Source organism: Bufo gargarizans, chromosome 5 (assembly GCF_014858855.1).
Source record: "Bufo gargarizans isolate SCDJY-AF-19 chromosome 5, ASM1485885v1, whole genome shotgun sequence".
NCBI lineage: Eukaryota > Metazoa > Chordata > Amphibia > Anura > Bufonidae > Bufo > Bufo gargarizans.
In genome coordinates this window covers 348,241,731-348,265,516 of record NC_058084.1, presented here as the reverse complement: position 1 = coordinate 348,265,516, position 23,786 = coordinate 348,241,731, and the positions used below count along the sequence as shown (strand labels likewise).

General features: G+C 41.7%; 1 protein-coding gene across 1 annotated transcript in view; it reads right to left on the bottom strand.

Moving 5' to 3' along the window:
* Nucleotides 1–23,786, bottom strand: part of SKAP2 (src kinase associated phosphoprotein 2) — a 277,254-nt gene that overhangs the window by 221,153 nt on the left and 32,315 nt on the right. The window contains exons 2-3 of the mRNA XM_044295336.1: nt 19,697–19,802; nt 10,944–10,969 (exon numbers count right to left, since the gene is read on the bottom strand). Of these exons, the coding sequence (XP_044151271.1) occupies nt 10,944–10,969; nt 19,697–19,802 (132 nt within the window). The remainder of the gene's footprint in view (nt 1–10,943; nt 10,970–19,696; nt 19,803–23,786) is intronic.

The window sequence follows — 23,786 nt, the reverse complement described above, 5'->3', positions numbered from 1 at the left end:
ACAGGCTAACCGTGCCCACTTCCCCACCCACTTTTCAAAACTGGAGTGAGTGGAGTAAAAATAAAAAATTTTGCGACATGTTTTTGAAGCCAGGTCTTTATAAATTCCACCTGTGGCTCTGTCTTTTAAAGACATGAATTTGACTTGGTAAAGCAATAAAAATAAAAAAATAAATAAAAAACTTATAACAATAACTGAAAATACTGAGGAAAGTCCTTGAGTTGTCCTCTTTTGTGAAATTAGTAAATGCTGGAAATGCTGGATTAAAACCATAAAGACAACAATTTTCTGCTACATACCAATAAACCCCTAGGACCGTTTTTTTGGCAGGCCGCAAACTGCGGATCCCCAAAACAAGGATACCAGTCGTGTGTTCATCCCATACTTCCTATCCCACAAGTCCTACACTATTGTAAAAATGTCTATTCTTGACAAGAATAGGACATGTTCAACTTTTTGGCAGGACGGACATGCAGACACGGATATATGTCCACATTTTTTGCAGCCCCACAGAAATGAGTGGGTCTGCATATGATCTGAGTAGATAGCCGTGTGCAGGAGGCCTAAGAACAGTTCCTTCCTGTGCCTCAGTGACATTTCAGAAGTAGTGTTGATCGAGCCATAGTGCTCGGGTGCTCAAGCCGAACACATCGGGATGTTCGGGTGCTCTGCCGAGCACCCAAGCACAATGGAAGTAAATGGGAGAACACGAGCATCAGGGGCGTTGCTAGGGTCTGAAAACATCCGGGGCACAAGCCCACTGTACCACGCCCCCGTGAAGCCATGCCCCCACCTCATGAATCCAAGCCCCCATCGCCATTGAGGTGGGGGGCAAGGCCCTTCACAGTAGTTATTAACCCCTTTCAGCAGTCCCCCCTTCAGTGAATGGGGGACTGCTGAAAGGGGTTAATAACTACTGTGAAGGGCCTAGCAGTCTGGGCAAGCCCACAGATCATCCCCGCACCCCTTGTACTTGTTCCACTGATCCGCTACTTGGCTGCGTGGGCATGATTTCAGTCACTTCGGTGCGCAATCCTATCCTGCGGCGCGTGATCCTGCGAGACCCGCCACTGTAGGTCACGGGTCTCGTGGGATCACAGGTCTCGCGGGATCACGTGCGGCAGGACAGGATTGCGCACTGAAGTGACTGAACTCGCGCAGCCCGCAAGTAGCGGAACAAGTATAAGGGGGGTGGGGGAAAGCAAAAAAAAAAAAAAAAAGCTACCAGGACAGTATAACATTCGAGGCACTGGACAAAACATCCGGGGCTCAAGCCCCGAGTGTTTTGGCCTAACGATGCCCCTGACGAGCATTAAACCAGTCACCCCCTGCTCTGAAGAGGAGAGGGTGCCTGGTTCATAGGAAAAGGTCAGAAATCGATGGAAAAACCACCGAAATGGTTCAGGAACAGCATAGGGAGGATGTCTGGATGCATCTTGGACTCCCAGGTCGCTGCTGGGAATGATGTTGTCCGAGTAGTACGCCACTTTTACAGACTGACAATAATGCGCACAAAACCGAAGTAAAAATCCATTTTAGAGGAAAAATTGTTAGGAAACATTCTTTCCTTTATATTTACTTGTATATAAAGTACAAGTGCTGCCAAAAATTACAAGGAAGAGGCACTCCGATACAACCTGCATATCACATAAAGGAGGGCCTCATTCACACTGTGGTACAATTGTTGTGGGACTCCTACACTCATAAAGCCTATGCACTAAGTGAAAGGGCTGCCAAAAATTACAAGTAACTGGCACTCCAATACACCCTTAGTTACACATAAAGGAGGGCATCATTCACAGCCTTGAAAAATTATGATTGATGGCCTGTTGGTGACCCTCAAAAACATTTGGATCAAGGGCCTGCTGATCTGACCAGCTAAAATATTATGGGCAAGGGCTTGCTGCTGCTATGGTGACTCTAGATAACCTAGGGCCGATCGCACGTCCCTGTGACTGTGACGATCCTTTTGGATGTCTGCCCTATCAACTTTTAATGTTATTTTCAGCGTGAACCTTGGTGGCCATGGGTAATATGGAATCAGGGTTTGATTCCGAAGAAACAGCTATGGCTACCACTTCCAAGCAAGGCAGCATGCGCGCAAATTACCTATTAGGTATAATTAGGCGAGGGCCTGCTGGTGAGCTGACCCTCTAAAAGATTGTAGGTGAGGGCCTGCAGGTGAGCTGACCGTGTAAAACATTATATGCGAGGGCCTGCAGGTGATCTGACCCTCTAAAAAATTATATGAGAGGGCCTGCTGCTGAGCTGACCCTCTAAAACATTATGGTTGAGTGCCTGCTGCTTAGCTGACCATTTAAAAAAATTACAGTGTTCAAAGCAGGTCGGGTCGCCTGAATACTTCAGGTAGGAATAATGGAATAGTACTCCGATTCTATTTTGTTGGTTTTCGGAAATGGTGCCATGATTAAGAGTGACGGCCGGGGGCATCCGTATTAAGGCGCTAGAAGTGAAATTCTTAGACCGGCGGAAGACGAACCAAAGCCAAAGCATTTGCCAAGAATGCTTTCATTAATCAAAAACAAAAGTCGAAGGTTCGAAGATGATCAGATACCGTTGCAGTTCCGACCATAAACGATGACGACCGGCGATCCGGCGGCGTTATTCCCATGACCCGCCGAGCAGCTTTCGGGAAACCAAAGTCTTTGGGCATCGGGGGTAGTATGGTTGCAAAGCTGAAACTTAAAGGAATTGACAGAAGGGCACCACCAGGAGTAGAGCCTGCGGCATAATTTGACTCAACACAGGAAACCTCACCCGGCATGGACACGGAAAGGATTGACAGATTGATAGCTCTTTTCTGTGGGTGGTGGTGCATGGACTCCTCCGTGATAACTAGTTACGCGACCCCAGGCGGTGAGGGTTGTGTTGACCAGACTCTTGGATAGTGAGACTGGACTTGTAGGTGAGGGCCTGCTGGTGAGCTGACCCTCCCAAAAATTATTTGCGAGGGCCTGCAAGTGAGCTGACCCTGTAAAACATTATATGCGTGGGCCTGCAGGTGAGCTGACCATGTAAAAGATTGTAGGTGAGGGCCTAAGGTGTAAGGCAGGCACGGCACACCGTTAAAAATAGTGGTGGCTGGGGACTGCGTAATGAGGGATGTCCGCCATCGGCTGCGGAAGGCCTCAGTGTCCACAAGCCTAAATGGCAACATTTGCAGGGCCAGTAATTTGGAAAGCTGCACATTTAGTGTTATGACCTGTGGGTGGGTGGCTGGGCATTTTGTGGTAGGCTCAGCACTATGAAGTGCCTTTTGGCTGTGGAAATAGAAGAATTTTGATATCTCTGACTTTTAGTCTAACCAGACTGTGACTCTGTAATTAGTCCTGCGCCGTTCTATGGAAACAGTAGGTTTAAAGAGCACACAAAATGCTGAAAATAACTTATTTATTAAATTCAACTTTTCTTCATATATAACACTGCCGAATCCGTAGCAGATAGTCCATGTACATAAAACGTGTTAAAAAGAGATCACAAGATGGCGGTATGCATAAGATGGTGGTTCAACTGTTCAATCTTGTCATTCAACATAAAATGGTGGATATATTTCAATAGAATCAGTACAGACGGCACTCCTCGCTCCAGAGGTCCCGGTGCTCGTGTCAGGGAAAGACAGCCCACTTGATAATCCACAGAGAAGACCGGCACTCGAGTGTAGTGGATATATTTTACTCTTGAGTATCTGTAATCTCACTTTAAGTTAATTAAGCACTTTCTGATCTCTCTGAGAGGTATATCTAATAGTTCACTTGCTAAATTTGGTCGCAATTTGCAATATGCAGTTAGCAGTAACTATTTGCAGATTGGTTTAGTATGATCTGGTATAGTATGCAATTTGGATTGCAATATGGAATTTGAATGGTATTTGTAGTTTGCAATTAAATTTGTGTTTTGGTGGAACTGTAAGTAAACACACATATAACTGGTTGAATATACAGTTCTAATCACTATATTAACAGTAGGAACATTATATATCCTATTTTGACATCTTAGTTGAGTGAATGTCTGTTCAGCTTCTCTCTCTGGTGAATAATAATTTCTAGCAGTTCCTGCTAGGGAATTTACCACATAGGCTGTGTGTGAGGCTGGCTGTGATTAGCCAAGACTTCTGCTGTGTGTGAGGCTGGCTGTGATTGGTCAAGACTCCTGCCCAGCAACAGTTTAACTCTATGCTTTCTGTTGTTTCTGCTGTGTCATTGAGCTTACCTCACATCCATATAATGAATCTTAAAGGCATATTATCTTTTCTGCTTCTGTGAACACAATTTACAGTATATAACAGTTATATGACATCCAAACATGAAGTCACTGTAAATAACTCTCCTTTTATCTTAAACACACAAATATAGGAACTGTATTAAAGGTATTGGCAGGTCTAGCTGTATAAACATATAAGCAATGTTAGCAACTTAGGACAGGTCTTAGCTGGCCAGCTACATATTCCTGGGGTAAGGACATTTGGACGCTGCTCTGGGACACGGAAGTGGATGTGGTTGCTGATGGTTCTTGCGACGGTCCAGGTGCAGGGTGGGAGGCATCCAGGCCTGTTCCTTCGACATGGGATTGGCCAGCACGTAACACAGGGGAAGAGGAGGCAGTGGTGCGACCAGCAGACACAGATTGCGGACCCAGGCGTTCGGCCCACCTATTGTGGTTTAGATGGCATCTGGCGGATCATGCTGGTGGTGGTGAGGTTGCTAGTGTTCACGCCCCTGCTTATTTTTGTATGGCACAGGTTGCAAATTACAATTATTTTGTCGTCTGCACTTTCCTCAAAAAAGCGCCAGACTGCAGAACACCTACCCCTTGGCAAGGGAGATTTCGGCAAGGGGCTGCTCAGGGGAACAGTTGCGGGCCTGTTTGGTGTAGCCCGACTTCTCCCTTTTGCCACCCCACTGCCTCTTCCAGCCTGTTGTGGTGCTGTGGATCCCTCCCCCTCTGTACTGCTGTCCTCGCTTGACTTTCCACCTAACCAGGTTGGGTCAGTGACTTCATCGTCCATCACCTCCTCTTCCACTTCCTCACACTGCTCCTCCTCCTGACTTGTTGACCTAACCACTATCTCAGTGATTGACAACTGTGTCTCATCCTCTTCCTCAACCTCTTGAGACGGTAATTGCCATTGAGTTATTGGCATCTATGCCTCATCATCATCCACCTCACCAAACAGTAATTGCCGTTCCGCACTGTCATCTTCTTGTGATTGTGATTGCTCAAGAGTTTGGAAATCAGGGCACAAGATCTCTCCTACTTCAAGCGTGCTTGGAGAGAGCGCCAAATCAATGAATGGTGCTGGAAAGAGCTCCTCTGAATATCTGAGTGTGGGATCAATTGTTTGCCCAGACTCTCCATAGTGGGAGGAAGGAGGAACAGGGTGAGGATTAGGTTGAGCAGACTCTTGGCTACTGAGACTGGACTTGGTGGAAGACAGGGTGGTGCTTAACTGACTGGAAGCATTATCTGCTGCAATCCAACCGACCACCTGGTTGCACTGGTCTGACTTCAAGAGTGGTGTCCTGTGCCGCCCTGCAAACAGGGACATGAAGCTAGGTATCGTGGATGATTATTTTTCTTGTGCTCTGGCAGCCGGCAGTTTCACCACGCCCAGGGTCACGGCCTCTGCATGCACCATCAGCATCACGGCCACTGCCCCGTCCCTTACTGCTCGCCTTCTTCATATTAAATGTTATATATGATTGAAAGCATGTCACACATACAGTAGTGTAGGATTTGGAAGTGTATGCGCAAACAAATTTAAAAAGGTATTTAGGATGTGGAAACTTAACACAGGAGATATCCCGCAGATAATGACAATGCTGTCACCAGCAGCTAATGAAAAATTACGGGGAATGTCACAGGTATTTGGGATGAGGAAACGTTATTCAGGAGAGGTACCACCGATAATGTCACTGTACGCAGCGTCTATTTAAAAAAAGTACACTGTATGTCACAGATACATTTTTGAAGCGCACACGTTACACTGCAGATGTGGCGCTGGTAATGTCACTGTCCGCAGAAGACACCGTCTATTGAAAAAGTACACTGGATGTCACAGATATTTTTTGGATGTGCACACTCTACACAGGAAATGTGGCGCAGCTAATGTCACTGTCCGCAGAAGACGCCGTCTAGGGAAAAAGTACACTGGATGTCAAATTTTTTTGGGATGCGCACACATTACACAGGAGATGTGGCGCAGCTAATGTCCCTGTCTGCAGCGGACACCGTCTACAGAAAAAGAACACTGGATGTCAGATATTTTTTAAATGCGCACACTTTACACTACAGATGTGGCGCAGCTAATGTCACTGTCCACAGCGGACACCGTCTATTATAAAAGTACACTGTATGTCACAGATATTTTTGGGATGCGCACACTTTACATTGGAGATGTGGCGCAGCTAATATCACTGTCTGCATCGGACAACATCTATTGAAAAAGTACACGGTATATCACAGATATTTTTTGGATGCGCACACTTTACACTGGAGATGTGGTGCAGCTCATGTCACTGTCCGCAGCGGACGCCATCTACGGAAAAAGTACACTGGATGTCAGATATTTTTTGGATGCGCACACTTTACACTGGAGATGTGGCGCAGCTAATGTCACTGTCCGCAGCGGACACCGTCTATTGAAAACGTACACTGGATGTCACAGATATTTTTGGGATGCGCACACTTTACACTGGAAATGTGGCGCAGCTAATGTCACTATCCGCAGCGGACACCGTCTACGGAAAAAGTACACTGAATGTCACAGATTTTTTTGGGATGCGCACACTTTACACTGGAGATGTGGCGCAGATAATGTCGCTGTCTGCACTGGCCTAACTATTGTACGCTATTTAGCGCAGGATGTGCTAAAAATAGATATTGCTGCCACACACAATAGTCCTTAGAAGGACATTTGGGTCTCTGAAAAGTTTTGGTGGTAATAATATTCTTAAATCACTCCCTACACTGTCTGTCCCTTTCTCAGCACAGCTCTCCCTGACTAAGAATGAGCCGAGCATGTGTCATCGGGTGCTATATAGCATCCGATGACGCGTTCCGGCCAATCACTGTAATGCCATCAGCCAACATGGCAGTACTTACCTGCAGGGGCGGGGCGGAGACTCGAGCATTCGGCCGAGTACCGCCATGTGCCGAGCATCAAGATGCTCGAGCTGAACAGGTGTTCGGCCCAGCATGCTCGATCATCACTAGTCAGAAGATATTTATTCATATGCATAATGATGCAAGTACGTTTGCACAATTTGTAGATTTTTCAAGATAACTTAATTCTGGTTATTTTTAAAGTAGTTTTATCAGTGTTAAGGATGTTTTTGGTTGTGTTTTTGCTCTAAAAATGCCAGCTTCAGATGTTTGCTGCCGGTCTATGGGAAATATGAAATGTAGGACACACAAGCGTTTTTTTTGCTACTGGTGTTTTTGTTCATTAGGTGGGGTTTTTGCCTTTCTGGCTTCTTTTCAAAAACACAGCATGCTGGAGTTTGTGGTGGGAGATTTATCAAAACTGGTGTAAAGAAGAAGTGGCTTAGTTGCTTATAGCAACCAATCAGATTCCACCTTTCATTTCCAATGGAGCTGTGAAAAATAAAGAGTGGAATCTGATTGGCTGCTATGGGCGACTGTCAGTTTTCCTTTACACCATTTTTTATAAATCTCCCCTTGCTGTTTTTATGGGCATTTTGAGACACCTTCTCTATAGGGGAAAATGCCATGAAGAACTCTCTAGTCGTAAGACACAAAAAAAGTTAGATAAAATACCACAAAAAATGTTTATGATTAAAAAAAAGGCCTGTGGCTAATTGGATGCATTTTAGTTTTTAAAGGATATGGACAGCTTTGTAAGATATGGAGAAATCATTTCTCTTCTATTTATCTATCTTGTTTCTTTTTGTATGCACAGCAGGCTTTCTGAAACTCCTCCTGTGTGCACATAGACGCCTGTTCAGCCCATTTTATTCCCTGGAAAAAGACTCGTGTATTTTTATGCATGGTCTTTTTCTAGTCAGGAGCGCTGTATCAGAAGCTGCCAGATCCGACACACATGAACCCATGCCCCTCTCCCGAGAAGCCCCTCACGGACCTCTCTCACCAGGAGCAGCTCCAGAGAACGGACTAAACACTAAATGTTGGTTACAAAACTTACAGGACCTGTGGTGATGTCACAGTCATGTGATCAGCCACGTGTGTAGGAGGAGTTAGGGGAACACAGGCTTGGTGTAGGACTGTGGAGAATGCAGAGGTACTTCATGTATGGAAGGTGTCTGTGTATAAAGCAGGGCTATGTCAGTGTAACCAGTCTATTGTACAGTCAGGGGGTAGCTATGTAATGGCAGCGTCAGGCGTGCGCTGTGTCTGGCTGTGTCAGGCGAGCGCTGTTGGGCAGCGTCAGGTGGGCGCTGTGTATGGCAGTGTCAGGTCGGCGCTGTGTATGGCAGCGTCAGGTGGGCGCTGTGTATGGCAGAGTCAGGTGGGCGCTGTGTATGGCAGAGTCAGGTGGGCGCTGTGTATGGCAGCGTCAGGTGGGCGCTGTGTATGGCAGCATTGATCTTTTTGTTGGCTAAATGAAAAATTGTCTACATTTATTTCTGTATGGGAGACTAGCAATGGTTTCCCTGCAGAAATATGAACAGACCGGGTAAGAACCAAGAGAGCTACGCAGTACAGAGGATAAAGCAAAGAATGGTCAGGAGAAGCCGAGGTCAAATACCAGGCGAGTAGAGACGTACCAGAGGAGTCCGCAAAGAGTAGTCAGGTGGGAGCCGAGGTCACAATACCAGGAGGGATACGCAGTACAGGAGGAGCAGGCAAAGGATCGTCAGGGAACAGGATCAGGATATGGCAGCATTGATCTTTTTGTTGGCTAAATGAAAAATTGTCTACATTTATTTCTGTATGGGAGACTAGCAATGGTTTCCCTGCAGAAATATGAACAGAACTAATCAGTAGTCCAACAAATAGCCAGGAACCTAGAATTAACAGGCAACCTGTGGCCAGCAGGCAGCCTGTTAAATACTGACTAGCTGGGGTCATGTGACGTGGCCAGCGTCACATGACCCGCAGCAGGAAGTTCAGCCGAGCACTGAGTGCCCAGCGTGCGGCCTATCCGTCCCACCCCCTATCACCAAGGAGACGAGGACGCCATACACACCTTTTTGTGTATATGGCCCCAGAGGCTGCAACACCTAAGCAAGAGGCATCACTAACCAGACACTGCCATGAAGACCAAGGAACTCTCCAAACAAGTAAGGGACAATGTTGTTGAAAAGTACAAGTCAGGGTTAGGTTATAAAAAAAATATCCCATAGCACCATCAAATCTATCATAACCAAATGGAAAGAACATGGCACAACAGCAAACCTGCCAAGAGACGGCCGCCCACCAAAACTCACAGACCGGGCAAGGAGGGCATTAATCCGAGAGGCAGCACAGAGACCTAAGGTAACTCTGGAGGAGCTGCAGAGTTCCACAGCAGAGACTGGAGTATCTGTACATTGGACGACAATAAGCCGTATTCTCCATAGAGTTGGGCTTTATGGCAGTGGCCAGAAGAAAGCCATTACTTTCAGCTAAAAACAAAAAGGCACATTGTGAGTTTGCGAAAAGGCATGTGGGAGACTCCCAAAATGTATGGAGGAAGGTGCTCTGGCCTGATGAGACTAAAATTGAACTTTTTGGACATCAAAGAAAACGCTATGTCTGATGCAAACCCATCACATCACCCAAAGTACAACAGTGTTGTGATGTAACTTGTCGTTTTGTGTGTACTAATAGGACGGCGGCCATTTTGTTCCTCCTAATCTTTGCTCCCTAGACAAAATGAGCCATTATAACTAATGAAATGTATTTGAGAATATATTTATAATAAAGTAATATTTACAGAGTTTAATTTTCTTAATTCCCGGAGAACCCCTTTAAACAACATTTCATAAGTTTTCTGCGTTTAGAAATTTTGTTACAATAAATATTGATTTGATTGGTTATTTATCCTATCTGCTAAATTTCTGTCCACTTCTAGTCAACTTATCTCTAGAAGGCCCACAAGTATACAATTATGGCACATCCACACGTGACGGAAAATATAGTGGAAAAGTATGTTGTGGATTTAGCTGCAGCTGTATGGCAAAAGAAAACGCTGAAAAACTGCATGTATTGCTTGCAGTTTTTGCCATGGTAATGGCTGTGGTTTTCACCCTCTCCGTTGCAAAGGGTGAAATCTGCGGTAAAGATCTGCAGAATAAATTGACTTGCTGCAGATTTCAAATACGCAGGTCAATTTACACTGCAGCTTTTTTGCATATTTTTCAAGGGATTTCCAAAAATCTCATCCACTTTCTTGGTACTGTACAATACTGCAGGTCTTCTGCACGATGGAAAATCCACAATGTCTCCACCACGTGTGAACATACCCTTAAAGAGTTCAGAATGATGTATTAACTGCATGAATTTGCCTTTCGGTTTGACCTTATTCTATTAAAAATATATATAAGGGGGACTTCAAATGCAGCAGATTTTGCTGGAAAAAAAATGTCCATTTCATTTGACAGGGGTTTGCAGAAATCCATGTGCTTGCTGTCAAAACAATCCCATTCAGATGAATGGAACTGATTTTCATTCACAGAAATGTTATGCAATCAAATCCGCTGTGTATAAAGGCACCCAAAATAAGCCTAAACACAGCTGTGAAAAAACTCAGCTAGTGTGTTAATAGTTAATGATCTTGCAAGGGAGGTTCCTTTAAAAAAAAAAAAAAAAAAGCCTGAGTATATTCAAATGCAGTACAATTCTGTGCCAGCAGGGTGTGCTATGATCCTCGTTTCTGCATGTTTTGGTCTTAAGCCTACAATTTCATTTGTCTGTAGCTGCTGTATACAATGTAGGGGGGCAGTGGGGTCACCAAACATTACCTTTATCATGGAATTCTTGTGGGTAGCTAAAAAAGAAAGAAAATATATGTTAGGATAATCATATTATCAGGAAATACTTCTGTTAATTAGAAAATTAAATCCATTATGTAATCTGAGATAATATTGCAGGCTATAATTATAGTAAGTAGGCAATAAAATGCAGAACTTTTGCCCTAGAGGTGTCATCTGGGCTGATGTTAACTGTGTCATTTACGCCGTTAGTCAGGATTCATGTGCGTTTTAGTGTTATACCGTCATTCCAAACTATGTGAAATGGTTGATCTCTAACAAACATATTATCCAAATATAATTACCAAATTTCAACTTATAGTCTTTTTATTGCCTTTAAATTAGCAATTATCAATGGTCTGAATGGAGGAAATGTGAATTAGTATAATAAGAGCCAACGTTAGAACACATTATGGTGCTGGGAAATGACAGCAGATATTGAGAATAAAAGGGAAGCCAAATATCCAGAAATGAGTAAGAGAAAACAAAGAAATCCATTATAGATGGACACTAAAGTTAGGCAGATATTAGAGAGATAATTATAGATAGATAGATAGATAGATAGATAGATAGATAGATAGATATCACAGTAGATAGATACATAGTATTATAGATAGATAGATAGATAGATAGATAGATAGATATATAGATAGATAGATAGATAGATATGAGATAGATTACATTAATTGATAGCAAGATATGAGATTGATGACAGATAGATAGATAGATATCACAGTAGATAGATACATAGTATTATAGATAGATAGATAGGTAGATAGATATCACAGTAGATAGATACATAGTATTATAGATAGATAGGTAGATAGGTAGATATGAGATAGAGAGATATATAATAGAGGATAGATAGATAGATAGATAGATAGATAATATATAGATAGATAGATAGATAGATATGAGATAGATTACATTAATTGATAGCAAGATATGAGATTGATGATAGATAGATATCACAGTAGATAGATACATTGGGCCAGATTTATCATTAGCTCAGGTCAGAATAATGGAGTGAAAAAGTCCCCCAAAAATGCGCAAACGCTAAAACTGCGCACAAATATGCAACTTTTTTCTGCTCTGCACTATGCTCGCCAGTTTTCTGAAAGTGGGCGTGTTTTCTTATGCAAATTAATCTCTAGACAGATTTACTATTGGGACTATTTAAAAAGTCGCAAAAAAGTCGCAATTTCACTCCAGTGAGGACCATGCTTATCTTATGAGACTTTTTAATAGAACATGTGACTTTTTCATAAAAACGTGTGACTTTTTCATAAAAACGTGCGACTTTTGTAAAGCTGCTTACTGACGGATAAACTGCTACCGTCAAACCACATTTATTACAGTCTTAAAGGGCCTATCATAAATCTGACTTGGCTAAAACGGACTTTAGCCATATGTGAAAGTGGAGTGAGCTGTCAGAGTCATGATAAATCTGGCCCATAGTATTATAGATAATTAGACGACAGATGCAGACCTAGGAGATAGATTGATAATTAGATATAGATAGATATAGATAGATATAGATAGATAAGACACATAGATAGCACAGTAGATAGATACATAGTAAATACTGTAGATAGACAATAAGACAGATAATAATTAGAGGATAATTAGACGACAGATGCAGACCTAGGAGATAGATTGATAATTAGATAGATCGATCCAGAATTATTATGTCATGGGGTATACACGTTTTACTAGAACAGACATGTCAGGAGAGAGCCGACGATCCTCTTAAGTGCCAAGACATGTTACTTATTCGAAAAGCTACAGTGCGCTGTATATAAGTGTAACCTCAAATGGCATCCATTATTATTTAGTATTTTATGATCCTGATGAGATATATAGAAACCGTACTGCCATTCAGAACTACTGCAAACATTTTTATTGACCAGATCATAAACCATTAGAGACGTCTGGTGTTTTATAGTGATGCATTAATACGTCTAATGCCGACAGTAAAAGCTGCATCAACAAAATTATCCTAAGTGATTTTAAAGAGAAAAGTCTTTTATTTTACAATTGTTCCCGTTCCTCTTCTGTAAGTAACATTTTAGTGGTGGCCGCATTGTAATCTAGACTTTATTTAAGGTGGATCATCACATTACTGATACAGTGAGGCATCCATATGTGCAAATGACATACAGTTTAGAAATACAAAATTACAATTTTACACTTTATGAATATGTGATCAATGTAAGGCGTTCTATATAAAATGTAACTGCATTAAGTATTAGAGAAGCGAATGTCCCCATTTTATCATCAGGCAAGTCTAGTAGGCCCTATTAGGCTACTTTCAGGTAAGTGGGACAGCCTTCCAGCAGCGGTTTCTGTCCTGCCGACTCCCGGCATATTTTCCGGGTTGTGGCTGGATCTCCACTGGTCCTCATTATAGTTAATGGGACCGGCGGGCATTCCAGTAGCATTCGGCAATGCCGGATCAGGAGAACTCCGTCAAGCTGTTCTCTGCCGGAACAGCCTGCTGGAACGCTGTGCTGCAGATGTGAAGCTAGCCTTAGACTGCACGATTTCCAGGCTACTTGAAGGGAACAAGTTTATAGGAACATTCATTCAGGCGTTGTAATAGGGCCCTTAAAAAAATCCACTAGGAGAGAGGGGCTTAGTGTTTGCCAATTTATTTTATTTGTGTTAAAGGGCTTGGCCGCTCTATACCTAAACTTTTGTAATACCATACACTATTGTGTAATGGCATAGGAGACTGATAAATGGTCTCTGAGATTACTGTAGCACGTTTAGAGTTGCCCCCCTGGGAGCCCATGGGTAGCAGTGTAAAAAAAAGGTGCCAGCTTCCGTAGCTATCATCTACTGCGAATGCGCTGAAAGCAGTCAGCATAGGTGCAAATCCAGGACATCCATAGTTTCCCTGGATATTTTGTATCTGTACCTATTCTGACTTGCACAATTTTGTAAAAGCTATGGATGCCGGCTCCTGTTTTCACCACTACCAGTGGCCACCTCCATGCAGGCTAAGTTAAGCCCCTAGGCCAGTAAAGGAGAACCTTTTAGAGACCGAGTGCCCAAACTGCAACCCAAAACCCACTTTTTTTTTGCAAAGTGCCGACACAGCAATTTAACCTGAATACTACAATCCAATATTAGTATATCTTCCATGTACTTTATCATTTAGCTATAATAGCCTGCCTACATTCAATGTGCCCTGTGCTGTTCATAGCGCCCTGTGCTGATGAGTGGGAGGATAAGTCTGGCACCCGTTCTATAGGTTCACCAACATAGGCCATTTAGTAAGTCTTTATTCCATTGCACACTAGTGTATGGAATTACTGAAATTTGGAACAGATTGGAAAATCCATTTAAAGCCTTCCCAACCTCAGGCCTTTAAACATTGTGCCTGCTCAACTTTTGAGCTGCTGAGCTTTTTCTGTTTTAACCCCTTAGGGACCGTGCTGATTTTCACCTTAAGGACCAGGCCATTTTTTGCAAATCTGACCAGTGTCACTTTAAGTGGTGATAACTTTAAAACGCTTTGACTTATCCAGGCCATTCTGAGATTGTTTTTTCGTCACATATTGTACTTCATGACACTGGTAAAATGAAGTCAAAATTTTTTTTATTTATAAAAAATACCACATTTACCAAAGATTTTTTTAAAATTGCAAGTTTCCAAGTTTCAATTTCTCTACTTCTATAATACACAGTAATACCTACAAAAATAGTTATTACTTTACATTCCCTATATGTCTACTTCATGGATCATTTTGGGAATGGCATTTATTTTGGGGGGATGTTACAAGGCTTAGAAGTTTAGAAGCAAATCTTGAAATATTTCAGAAATAAAAAATAAAAAAAAGTTTTCAAGGACTAGTTCAGATCTGAAGTCACTTTGTGAGGCTTACATACTAGAAACCACCCAAAACTAACCCCATTCTAGAAACTAAACCCCTCAAGGTATTCAAAACTGATTTTACAAACTTTAACACTTTAGGTGTTCCACATGAATTAATGGAAAATAGAGATACAATTTCAAAATTCCACATTTTTGGCAAATTTTCCATTTTAAGATTTTTTTTTCAGTTACAAAGCAAGGGTTAACAGCCAAACAAAACTCAATATTTATGGCTCTGATTCTGTAGTTTACAGAAACACCCCATATGTGGTCTAAACCGCTGTACGGGCACACGGCAGGGCGCAGAAGGAAAGGAATGCCATACGGTTTTTGGAAGGCAAATTTTGCTTGACTGGTGTTTTAAGCCCCCCTGATGCACCCCTAGAGTAGAAACTCCCAAAAAGTGACCCCATTCTATAAACTAAACCCCTCAAGGTATTCAAAACTTATTTTACAAACTTTGTTAACACTTTTGGTGTTCCACAAGAATTAATGGAAATTAAAGATACAATTTCAAAATTAAACTTTTTTGGCAGATTTTCCTCTTAAATAATTTTTTTCCAGTTACTAAGCAAGGGTTAACAGCCAAACAAAACTCAAAATTTATGGCTCTGATTCAGTAGTTTACAAAAACACCCCATATGTGGTCGTAAACCGCTGTACGGGCACACGGCAGGGCGCAGAAGGAAAGGAATGCCGTTCGGTTTTTGTAAGGCAGATTTTGCTGGACAGTTTTTTTGACACCATGTCCCATTTGAAGCCCCCTTATGCACCCCTAGAGTAGAAACTCCAAAAAAGTGACCCCATTTTAGAAACTACCGGATAGGGTGGCCGATTTGCTGATATTATTTTAGGGTACATATCATTTTTGGTTGCTCTATATTACACTTTTTGTGAGGCAAGGTAACAAGAAATAGCTGTTTTGGCACCGTTTTTATTTTTTGTTATTTACAACATTTTTCTGACAGGTTAGATCATGTGGTATTTTTATAGACCAGGTTGTCACGGACGCAGCGATACCTAATATGTATACTTTTTTTTATTTATGTAAGTTTTACACAATGATATTATTTTTGAAACAAAAAAAATCATGTTTTAGTGTTTCCATATTCTGAGAGCCATCGTTTTTTGAGTTTTTGGGCGATTATCTTGGGTAGGGTATGATTTTTGCGGCATAAGATGACGGTTTGATTGGCACTATTTTGGGGACTTTTTGATCGCTTGCTATTACACTTTTTGTGATTTAAGGTGACCAAAAATGGTTTATTTAGAACAGTTTTTATTTCTAATTTTTTACGGTGTTCATCTGAGGGGTTAGGTCATGTGATATTTTTATAGAGCTGGTCAATACGGACGCGGCGATACCTAATATGTATACTTTTTGTTTATTTATGTAAGTATTACACAATAATATCATTTTTGAAACATAAAAAAATCATGTTTTGTTGTCTCCATATTCTGTGAGCCATATTTTTAATTTTTTGGGCGATTGTCTCAGGTATTGGCTCATTTTTTGCGGGATGAGGTGACGGTTAGATTGGTACTATTTTGGTGGGCAAACGCCTTTTTGATCGCTTGCTATTCTACTTTTTGTGATGTAAGGTGACAAAAAAATGGTTTATTTAGCACAGTTTTTATTTTTTATTTTTTACAGTGTTCATCTGAGGAGTTAGGTCATGTGATATGGAAGCGGCAATACCTAATATGTCTTTTTCCCCCCTATCTTTTACCTATTTTTTTTTAACTTTATTTGGGGGAAATGAAGTTTTTGTTTATTTTTGGGGGAAAACTTTTTTTTTTTAACTTTCTTTTTTGTCCCACTTTGGGACTTCAACTTTTGGGGGTCTAATCCTTTACAATGCATTCCAATACTTCTGTATTGGAATACATTGGCTGTATGAGTAATACTGTGTGTATTACTCATACAGCTTCCGGCCTGTTAGATACAGGGGACTGGATCTCACAGGCTCGTCACCGGAAGGCAGCGCGGTGCCTTCCTTAAGCATCGCGCTGCCTTCCATGCCGTTGGGTCCCCCCTACATCCCCACGGGGACCCGATGGCACCTGCGCCCACCGCACCATTGAAAAGCCGCAAACTGCAGGTCTGAATTGACCTGCGGTCTGCGCCGATCGCCGAAACGGGGGGGCGGGGGGTCACAGGACTCCCCTGCGCATTTAGCCAAGGTGCCTTCTAAACGATTTGAGCAGGCACCTTGTTCCGATCACCACCCGCGTCAGTCATCGGAAATACACATGACGTACCGGTAAATCATGTGTCCTAAAGAGGTTAAACAGAAGACACAAGGAGCTAATGTCTGTGTTTGGTGATCACACAAATTATAAACATTTAATCCTCAGATGCCATGGTCAATTGTGTATGCTCCTATGGCCTGAAAAAATAGAATAAAAAACTATCAAAAAGTCATGTACACACTAAAATGGTATAAAAAAAACCATACAGATCAACCTACAAAAATGAGCCCTCACATAGCTCTGTAGATATAAAGTTATTGGAGTCAGAATTTGGCAATGCAAAGAAAAAACAACATAAGGGTTTAATTTTTTTAAGCATTAAAACACAAGAAAAACTATTAAAAAAATATGGTATTGCTGTAATCGTTCTGACCCAGAGAATGATGGTAGCAGGTCAGTTTTACCACATAGTGAATGCTGTAAAAGCAAAACCCATAAACTATAGTGGAAAAGCATTTTTCTTTCCAAATACAGCCCATCTGGATTTTTTCCAGCTTCCCGCTACATCATATGCAACATTCAATGGTGCCAATAAAAAGTGGAACTTGTCCTGCAAAAAACAAGCCCTAATATGGCCCTAAAAAGTTATGGCTCTGGGCAGGCAAGACGTAAAAATTGCAGGGTCTTGAAGGGTAAATTGTCTAAGCAGTTTGCAGACAGCTCCCTCTAGTGGTGGAATTTTATCATTTTTGTCTATTCATGGGATTTGGAGCTCTGTATTGGAAGAAGTCAGCTGCTATGAAGAAATAGAAAGAAATGATTCAGCACAGAAGTGTATCACCTGTTTACATAAAAAATGACATATAATAGAAAAGCTTGGAAGTACTAGCAGGTTTCTAGATCTCTCTTAGAAATTTTTAAAGGATAATCTGAGTGCAAACATTATAGCAGAAAACTGATGTCCTGATCTCCTCATACCCTGTCTTATACAGTGACATCTGCAGTTTCATAACTCGTAAGTCCATTCGTCTGTCAGGTTTATTTAATGTGTCAAAAAGCACTAGAAGGTCCAGCACCAGTATAACCAGCATACTGTTCCAATAGTGCACACGACATTACTAATAACTTTCCCATTACTACTATGGCTTCAAGCTATAATACACTGTACACAGAACAGATGCCTCGTTGTACAGGCAATAATGAAGTGCTTTCTTGTCTGAAGTCCAGTGACATGTTTGTTCAAGTGACAGTTCTTATGTGTAGAATGTTACACAAATGATATTTGGCCATTTTGCTACAACTGTACAATTTGCATTAGGTCAATCAATATGTGTGCACATTTCATCTGTATGTGTCATGCATAATGTCAGAAATTGGATAATGTCGACATGTAGATAATTGATGATTGGAATTAATTATCATGTTTGAAAGCATCTTACACGATGGTAAGCTAAACCAAAGCCAACGTGTTTGAGAAGTTAATTCTTCTATGGTAATCTTTTCATATGTACATACATTATCTATCTCTGCTATCTCACATCTATCTATCTATCTATCTATCTATCTATCTCTGCTATCTCACATCTATCTATCTATCTATCTCTGCTATCTCACATCTATCTATCTATCTATCTATCTATCTATCTATCTCTGCTATCTCACATCTATCTATCTATCTCTGCTATCTCACATCTATCTATCTATCTATCTATCTCTGCTATCTCACTACTATCTATCTATCTATCTATCTATCTCTGCTATCTCACATCTATCTATCTATCTATCTCTGCTATCTCACTACTATCTATCTATCTCTGCTATCTCACTACTATCTATCTATCTATCTATCTCTGCTATCTCACTACTATCTATCTATCTATCTCTGCTATCTCACTACTATCTATCTATCTATCTATCTATCTATCTATCTATCTATCACTTTATCTAGCTGTCACCATTATCTATCTATCTATCATTATCTATCTATAGTCTATGGAGGTTATTTACTAACAGAAATAAGTCTATATTAGCTGTATTTCTAGCGCAGATTGCGGTGCAAACGTTATTTGCGCCGCAGTATGCGACTTTTCCCCACTCACAAGTGGTGTAGACAGGGAAAGGGGATGGGCCGGCAGCCAGTCTCATTCGTCATTTTCTAAGCCTGTCTTAGGCATAGAAAATTGTCTAAATGTAAGACAGCAAGGGAGCTGGTGTAGCTTTAGTAGGGGCGGCGGATACACCAAAGTAACGTAGAGGCCAGCACCTCTACATAACTTCGGTGAATTAACCTCCAGCGCGAATTAACGCCAGTCTTAGGCCTCATGCACACGGCCGTTGTTTTGGTCCGCATCCAAGCCGCAGTGTTTGCTGCTTGGATGCGGACCCATTCACTTCAATGGGGCCGCAAAAGATGCATCTGTTGCTCCGTTCCGTGGTCCGCAAAAAAAATATAACTTGTCCTATTCTTGTCCGCGCTTTGCAGGCAAGAACAGGCAGTTATATTAAATTGCGGAACCAACATGGACGCCATCCGTGTTTTGAGGATCCCTGATTTGCGGACCGCAAAACACACAACGGCCTTAATAAATGACACCCTATGTATCTATTTTTTCTGCTGATCTATTTCGATCCATTTTGCTTACAAATTCAATTGCAGATTGTTGATACATACTTTAATTTAATGTCCTTTATCTTCTTTATGAGAACATCTTTCTTATCCTTTGCCTTTTTTGATAAAGCTTCTCCTTTTAAGACATCACATAGATAAGCTTCCAATTCTAGAAGGAAAGGAAAAGTGAAATGAGTGAATATTAGTTTCATTTTATTTCTAATGATGGTTAACATCCATGTTACTTGATAAAAGCAGATTTTGAGGGACCATTAACCCAGTGTCTCACCAAAGAAGTATTTTTAATATAAAAAAATTCTGTGCCGAGGAGATAAATGTCTGGGAAACATGTTTGAGTGTGTGAGATGTAATATTGGGATGGAATTTGGGTGTTCAGTGCCTGAGACAGCTTCATACACTCCTCTGCAACATATGACCGCCAAGTAGAGAAGGAGTTGTCTCATGCCTAAGGCCTCATGCACACGACCGTTCCGCGATTTGCGGAACGGAACGGGCGGCCCATTGTAGACATGCCTATTCTTGTCCGCAAAACAGACAAGAATAGGACATGTAATATTTTTTTTGCGGGGCCACGGAATGGAGCAATGGATACGGACAGCACACGGAGTGCTCTCCGCATCTTTTGCGGCCCCATTGAAGTGAATGGGTCCGTACCCGAGCGGCAAAAAATGCGGCTCGGATGCAGACCACAAACACGGTCGTGTGCACGAGGCCTAACTCTTAACTCCAGGTACTCGGTGAGGAAGCTGCCTCTAGACCCCTAAGGACAGGGATTTGGTGGAGGACCCCTGAGGACAGGGATTTGGTGGAGGACCCCTGAGGACAGGGATTTGGTAAAGGACCCCTGAGGACAGGGATTTGGTGGAGGACCCCTGAGGACAGGGATTTGGTGGAGGACCCCTGAGGACAGGGATTTGGTGGAGGACCCCTGAGGACAGGGATTTGGTGGAGGACCCCTGAGGACAGGGATTTGGTGGAGGACCCCTGAGGACAGGGATTTGGTGTTACATTTTTTCGACTTTCTCTGAATGTAGTGTATATGCCAAGAAAAGCTCTTGATGGATGCATTAAATGGAGGCTGTGACAGAAATCGAGTGGCTTTCATTACCCATAGGCTATAATGGAATTCTCAATAGCTTTTCATGACATCATTGTTTAACAGATGGCATTATAGCATCACAGGCATCCATCTATAAGCTATAATGGCCTTATTTTATGGATAATTCATAAAAAAAATACAGTGAAGCCTACTAAACTAACCCATACTTTTTCTTTGACTGTAAACTGTTGTATATTAGCCAGACGGACACTAAAGAACACTCTTTTGGCCTCCATCTGACTAATGGACCCCTGCGGACATGTTTACAATAAACAGAAATTTTAAAAAAAACATGTTAATGAGGCCACAGTTTTTGAGATTCCATTAATGTTTTTTTTTCCGGACTTTTTTACATTAATGCTGTATCAAGTGTAATGTTTAGCCTGGCTTAAAAAAGTAAACGATCGCTGTTACTTTGGTTTTAACCAAAACAGAGCAAAATCAAAATTTGACTCTGAGTTCTCATGGTGGATTTTGTCTAAGGATTTCAATGCCTATTCTGCACTCAAAACTGTGTAGCATGCTCTCTGAAACTGTCTCCCGTTGTTTTCAATAGGAATTTGCTCTACCATTCATGTGAATTACTTCCATGCAGTTTTCCAGACCATGCCAAGAAAGAGCATGTCCACTCATGGTGCAGTTTCCACCCGGACACCTCTGGAAAAAACAGCAGGAGTCCACTCATGGAGTAGCCCCATTGAATAAGGCTAAAGCCAAGGCTCGATCTACTGCATACAGTGAATGGGCTTCATTTTTTTTTTTAATTATTGTCATGAACCTCCTACAACATTTATCAGACCCCTACGTGAATTTCTACAAAATCTGACATCCATTATAAATGACATTAAATGGTTAAGTAAGAAGGCTTTTAGGAAATATGTGCCTGTTCCCCAGGCCACATTGTTGTCACATTGCGAGTGCTCCAATAAGTTTTATTTTTATGTTCCATGAAATATTTCATTTCAGTGAGCGAGCAACATTCTCAAGTGAAGTTCGAGTCGTCACAAATGTGCTATTAACATGGCTGCAATCGCTATAACATCTGATATTTCAAGTATGTATAGATGTGCATATGTATAATTTGTCATGTGCAGGAGACCTAAGCTGGCGGAAAGGGTTCCCTTTACCACTGACGGTGCGGGCTATCTGCTATTAGATCCTGACTCTACAGTACTCCAAGAATTTATTATAAAATTGTTGAAGTATTCTATGTTAGCCCAGCTACTAAAACTTAACTAGTTCATGACCAGCCATTTTCCCCTCTTCCTGACCAGCCACATTTTTTTATTTATTTTTTTAGTATATGCGACTTTGTAAGGGCGGGTTCGCATTTGCGTTATGAAATTCCATTATAGGTTTTATTATAACTCTGTATATAACACAATTTTAGGATGGAATGCAAAATGGAAGCCTTTAAGAGGCATTCCATTTTGCCCCATCCTAATACATGTCTATGGGGAAAAATAACGGTTCAGTTTGGTTCCGTTATACATGACGGAAAAAATTGTCCTGTCAACATATTAGCCTGCAGTGCCTCACTGCAGAGCTGATCTGGGTCTGCTAAGAACCAACAGCTCTTGCAGTTACCCAGCACCGGAACAAGAAGTGGCATCATGGGAACTTCTTGACCTATATACACAGTGCTGATACAATGATGGGTAAGGCAGGTACCTTAATAAACTGTCTATGCCTTCTCTATGTGGAGCCCTGACTGTCACTGACAGCCATCTCTCTTCTTCTGTAGCTGCATGATCTCCGTGCAGCTATAAACTCAAGGACATTTAGAAACTTTCTTAGAGAGTTACATGCAAACTATCTGGATATTTAAAGCTTATGAGTGGCTCACAACTGGACAAAGGGGTTGTCTCATGAGGCTATATGGACACCATAGGTAGGGTTAATAAGGGAGTAGGTGAGCCAAAAACACTAGCAAAACTGTGCCCCATTCAAAGACGTGCATTTAAACAGAGCTTCATTATCATGCACTGGACTGTTTATACCCCAGGGAAATTACCTGGGCTAGTGTCTGCTAATGCCTTTTTTTTGTTAGTGCATTAATGTGCTCATTAATTTGGACTCTTAACTTGAATGTTATGTTTGCTCTGTTTATGTTGTAGAGGTGGGCAAGATGGGTCTTAGGCACAAAAGTATGGTGCCACAGTGTGTTATCCTGTGCCATGGACCATGAGAAGCCCTCTTGCTCTTTCTGGGAAAAGAGGCCAGACACTAGACTGTGCAAAGCTACAGCAGCCCAGTGTTTCCTTGTTATCTTGAGTGAATTATTGACCCCATTATAGAACTATATACACGCCAGAGAACTGAAACTGCTAGGCCTGGTGCCCATTAGAGACTGTAATCTCTAAACAATGAGCCATTACTTGTAACTGCCAAACTGTGTGCCATTACTTGCAACCATCAAGCTATGTGCGATTTGTGACTGTAACCGCCAAGTTCAGTGCCGCTATCTATAACCAAGCACTTGTTACCCCAAGTGGAGATAAGCCCTGTTCCTCTAAACTATGCTTGTTTGCCTAAAATGTCAGGGTTCACGATGAAAATTCACAACCAACTTGTAGAGTTGTACTGTAAGATACAATTCAAGTTAATTGGGTTTTATTAGTAAGCCTTAGTCACACATAGCAGATTTATTTTACTGTGAACTTTAGGGCATATTGCAAATTTTGATATATATTTTAGAAACGGATCCGCCTAAGGCTACTTTCACACTGGCGTTTTGGTTTCCGTTTGTGAGATCTTTTCAGGGCTCTCACAAGCGGTCCAAAACTGATCAGTTTTGCCCTTAATGCATTCTGAATGGACAAGGATCTGCTCAGAATGCATCAGTTTGGCTCCGTCTTGCAGCGTTTTGGTGTCTGTCTGACGAAACTGAGCCAAACGGTTCCCATTGACTTACATTGTGTGTCAGGACGGATCCGTTTTCACTGACACAATATGGCACAATAGAAAACTGATCCGTCCCCCATTGACTTTCAATGGTGTTAAAGATGGATCAGTTTTGGCTATGTTAAAGAT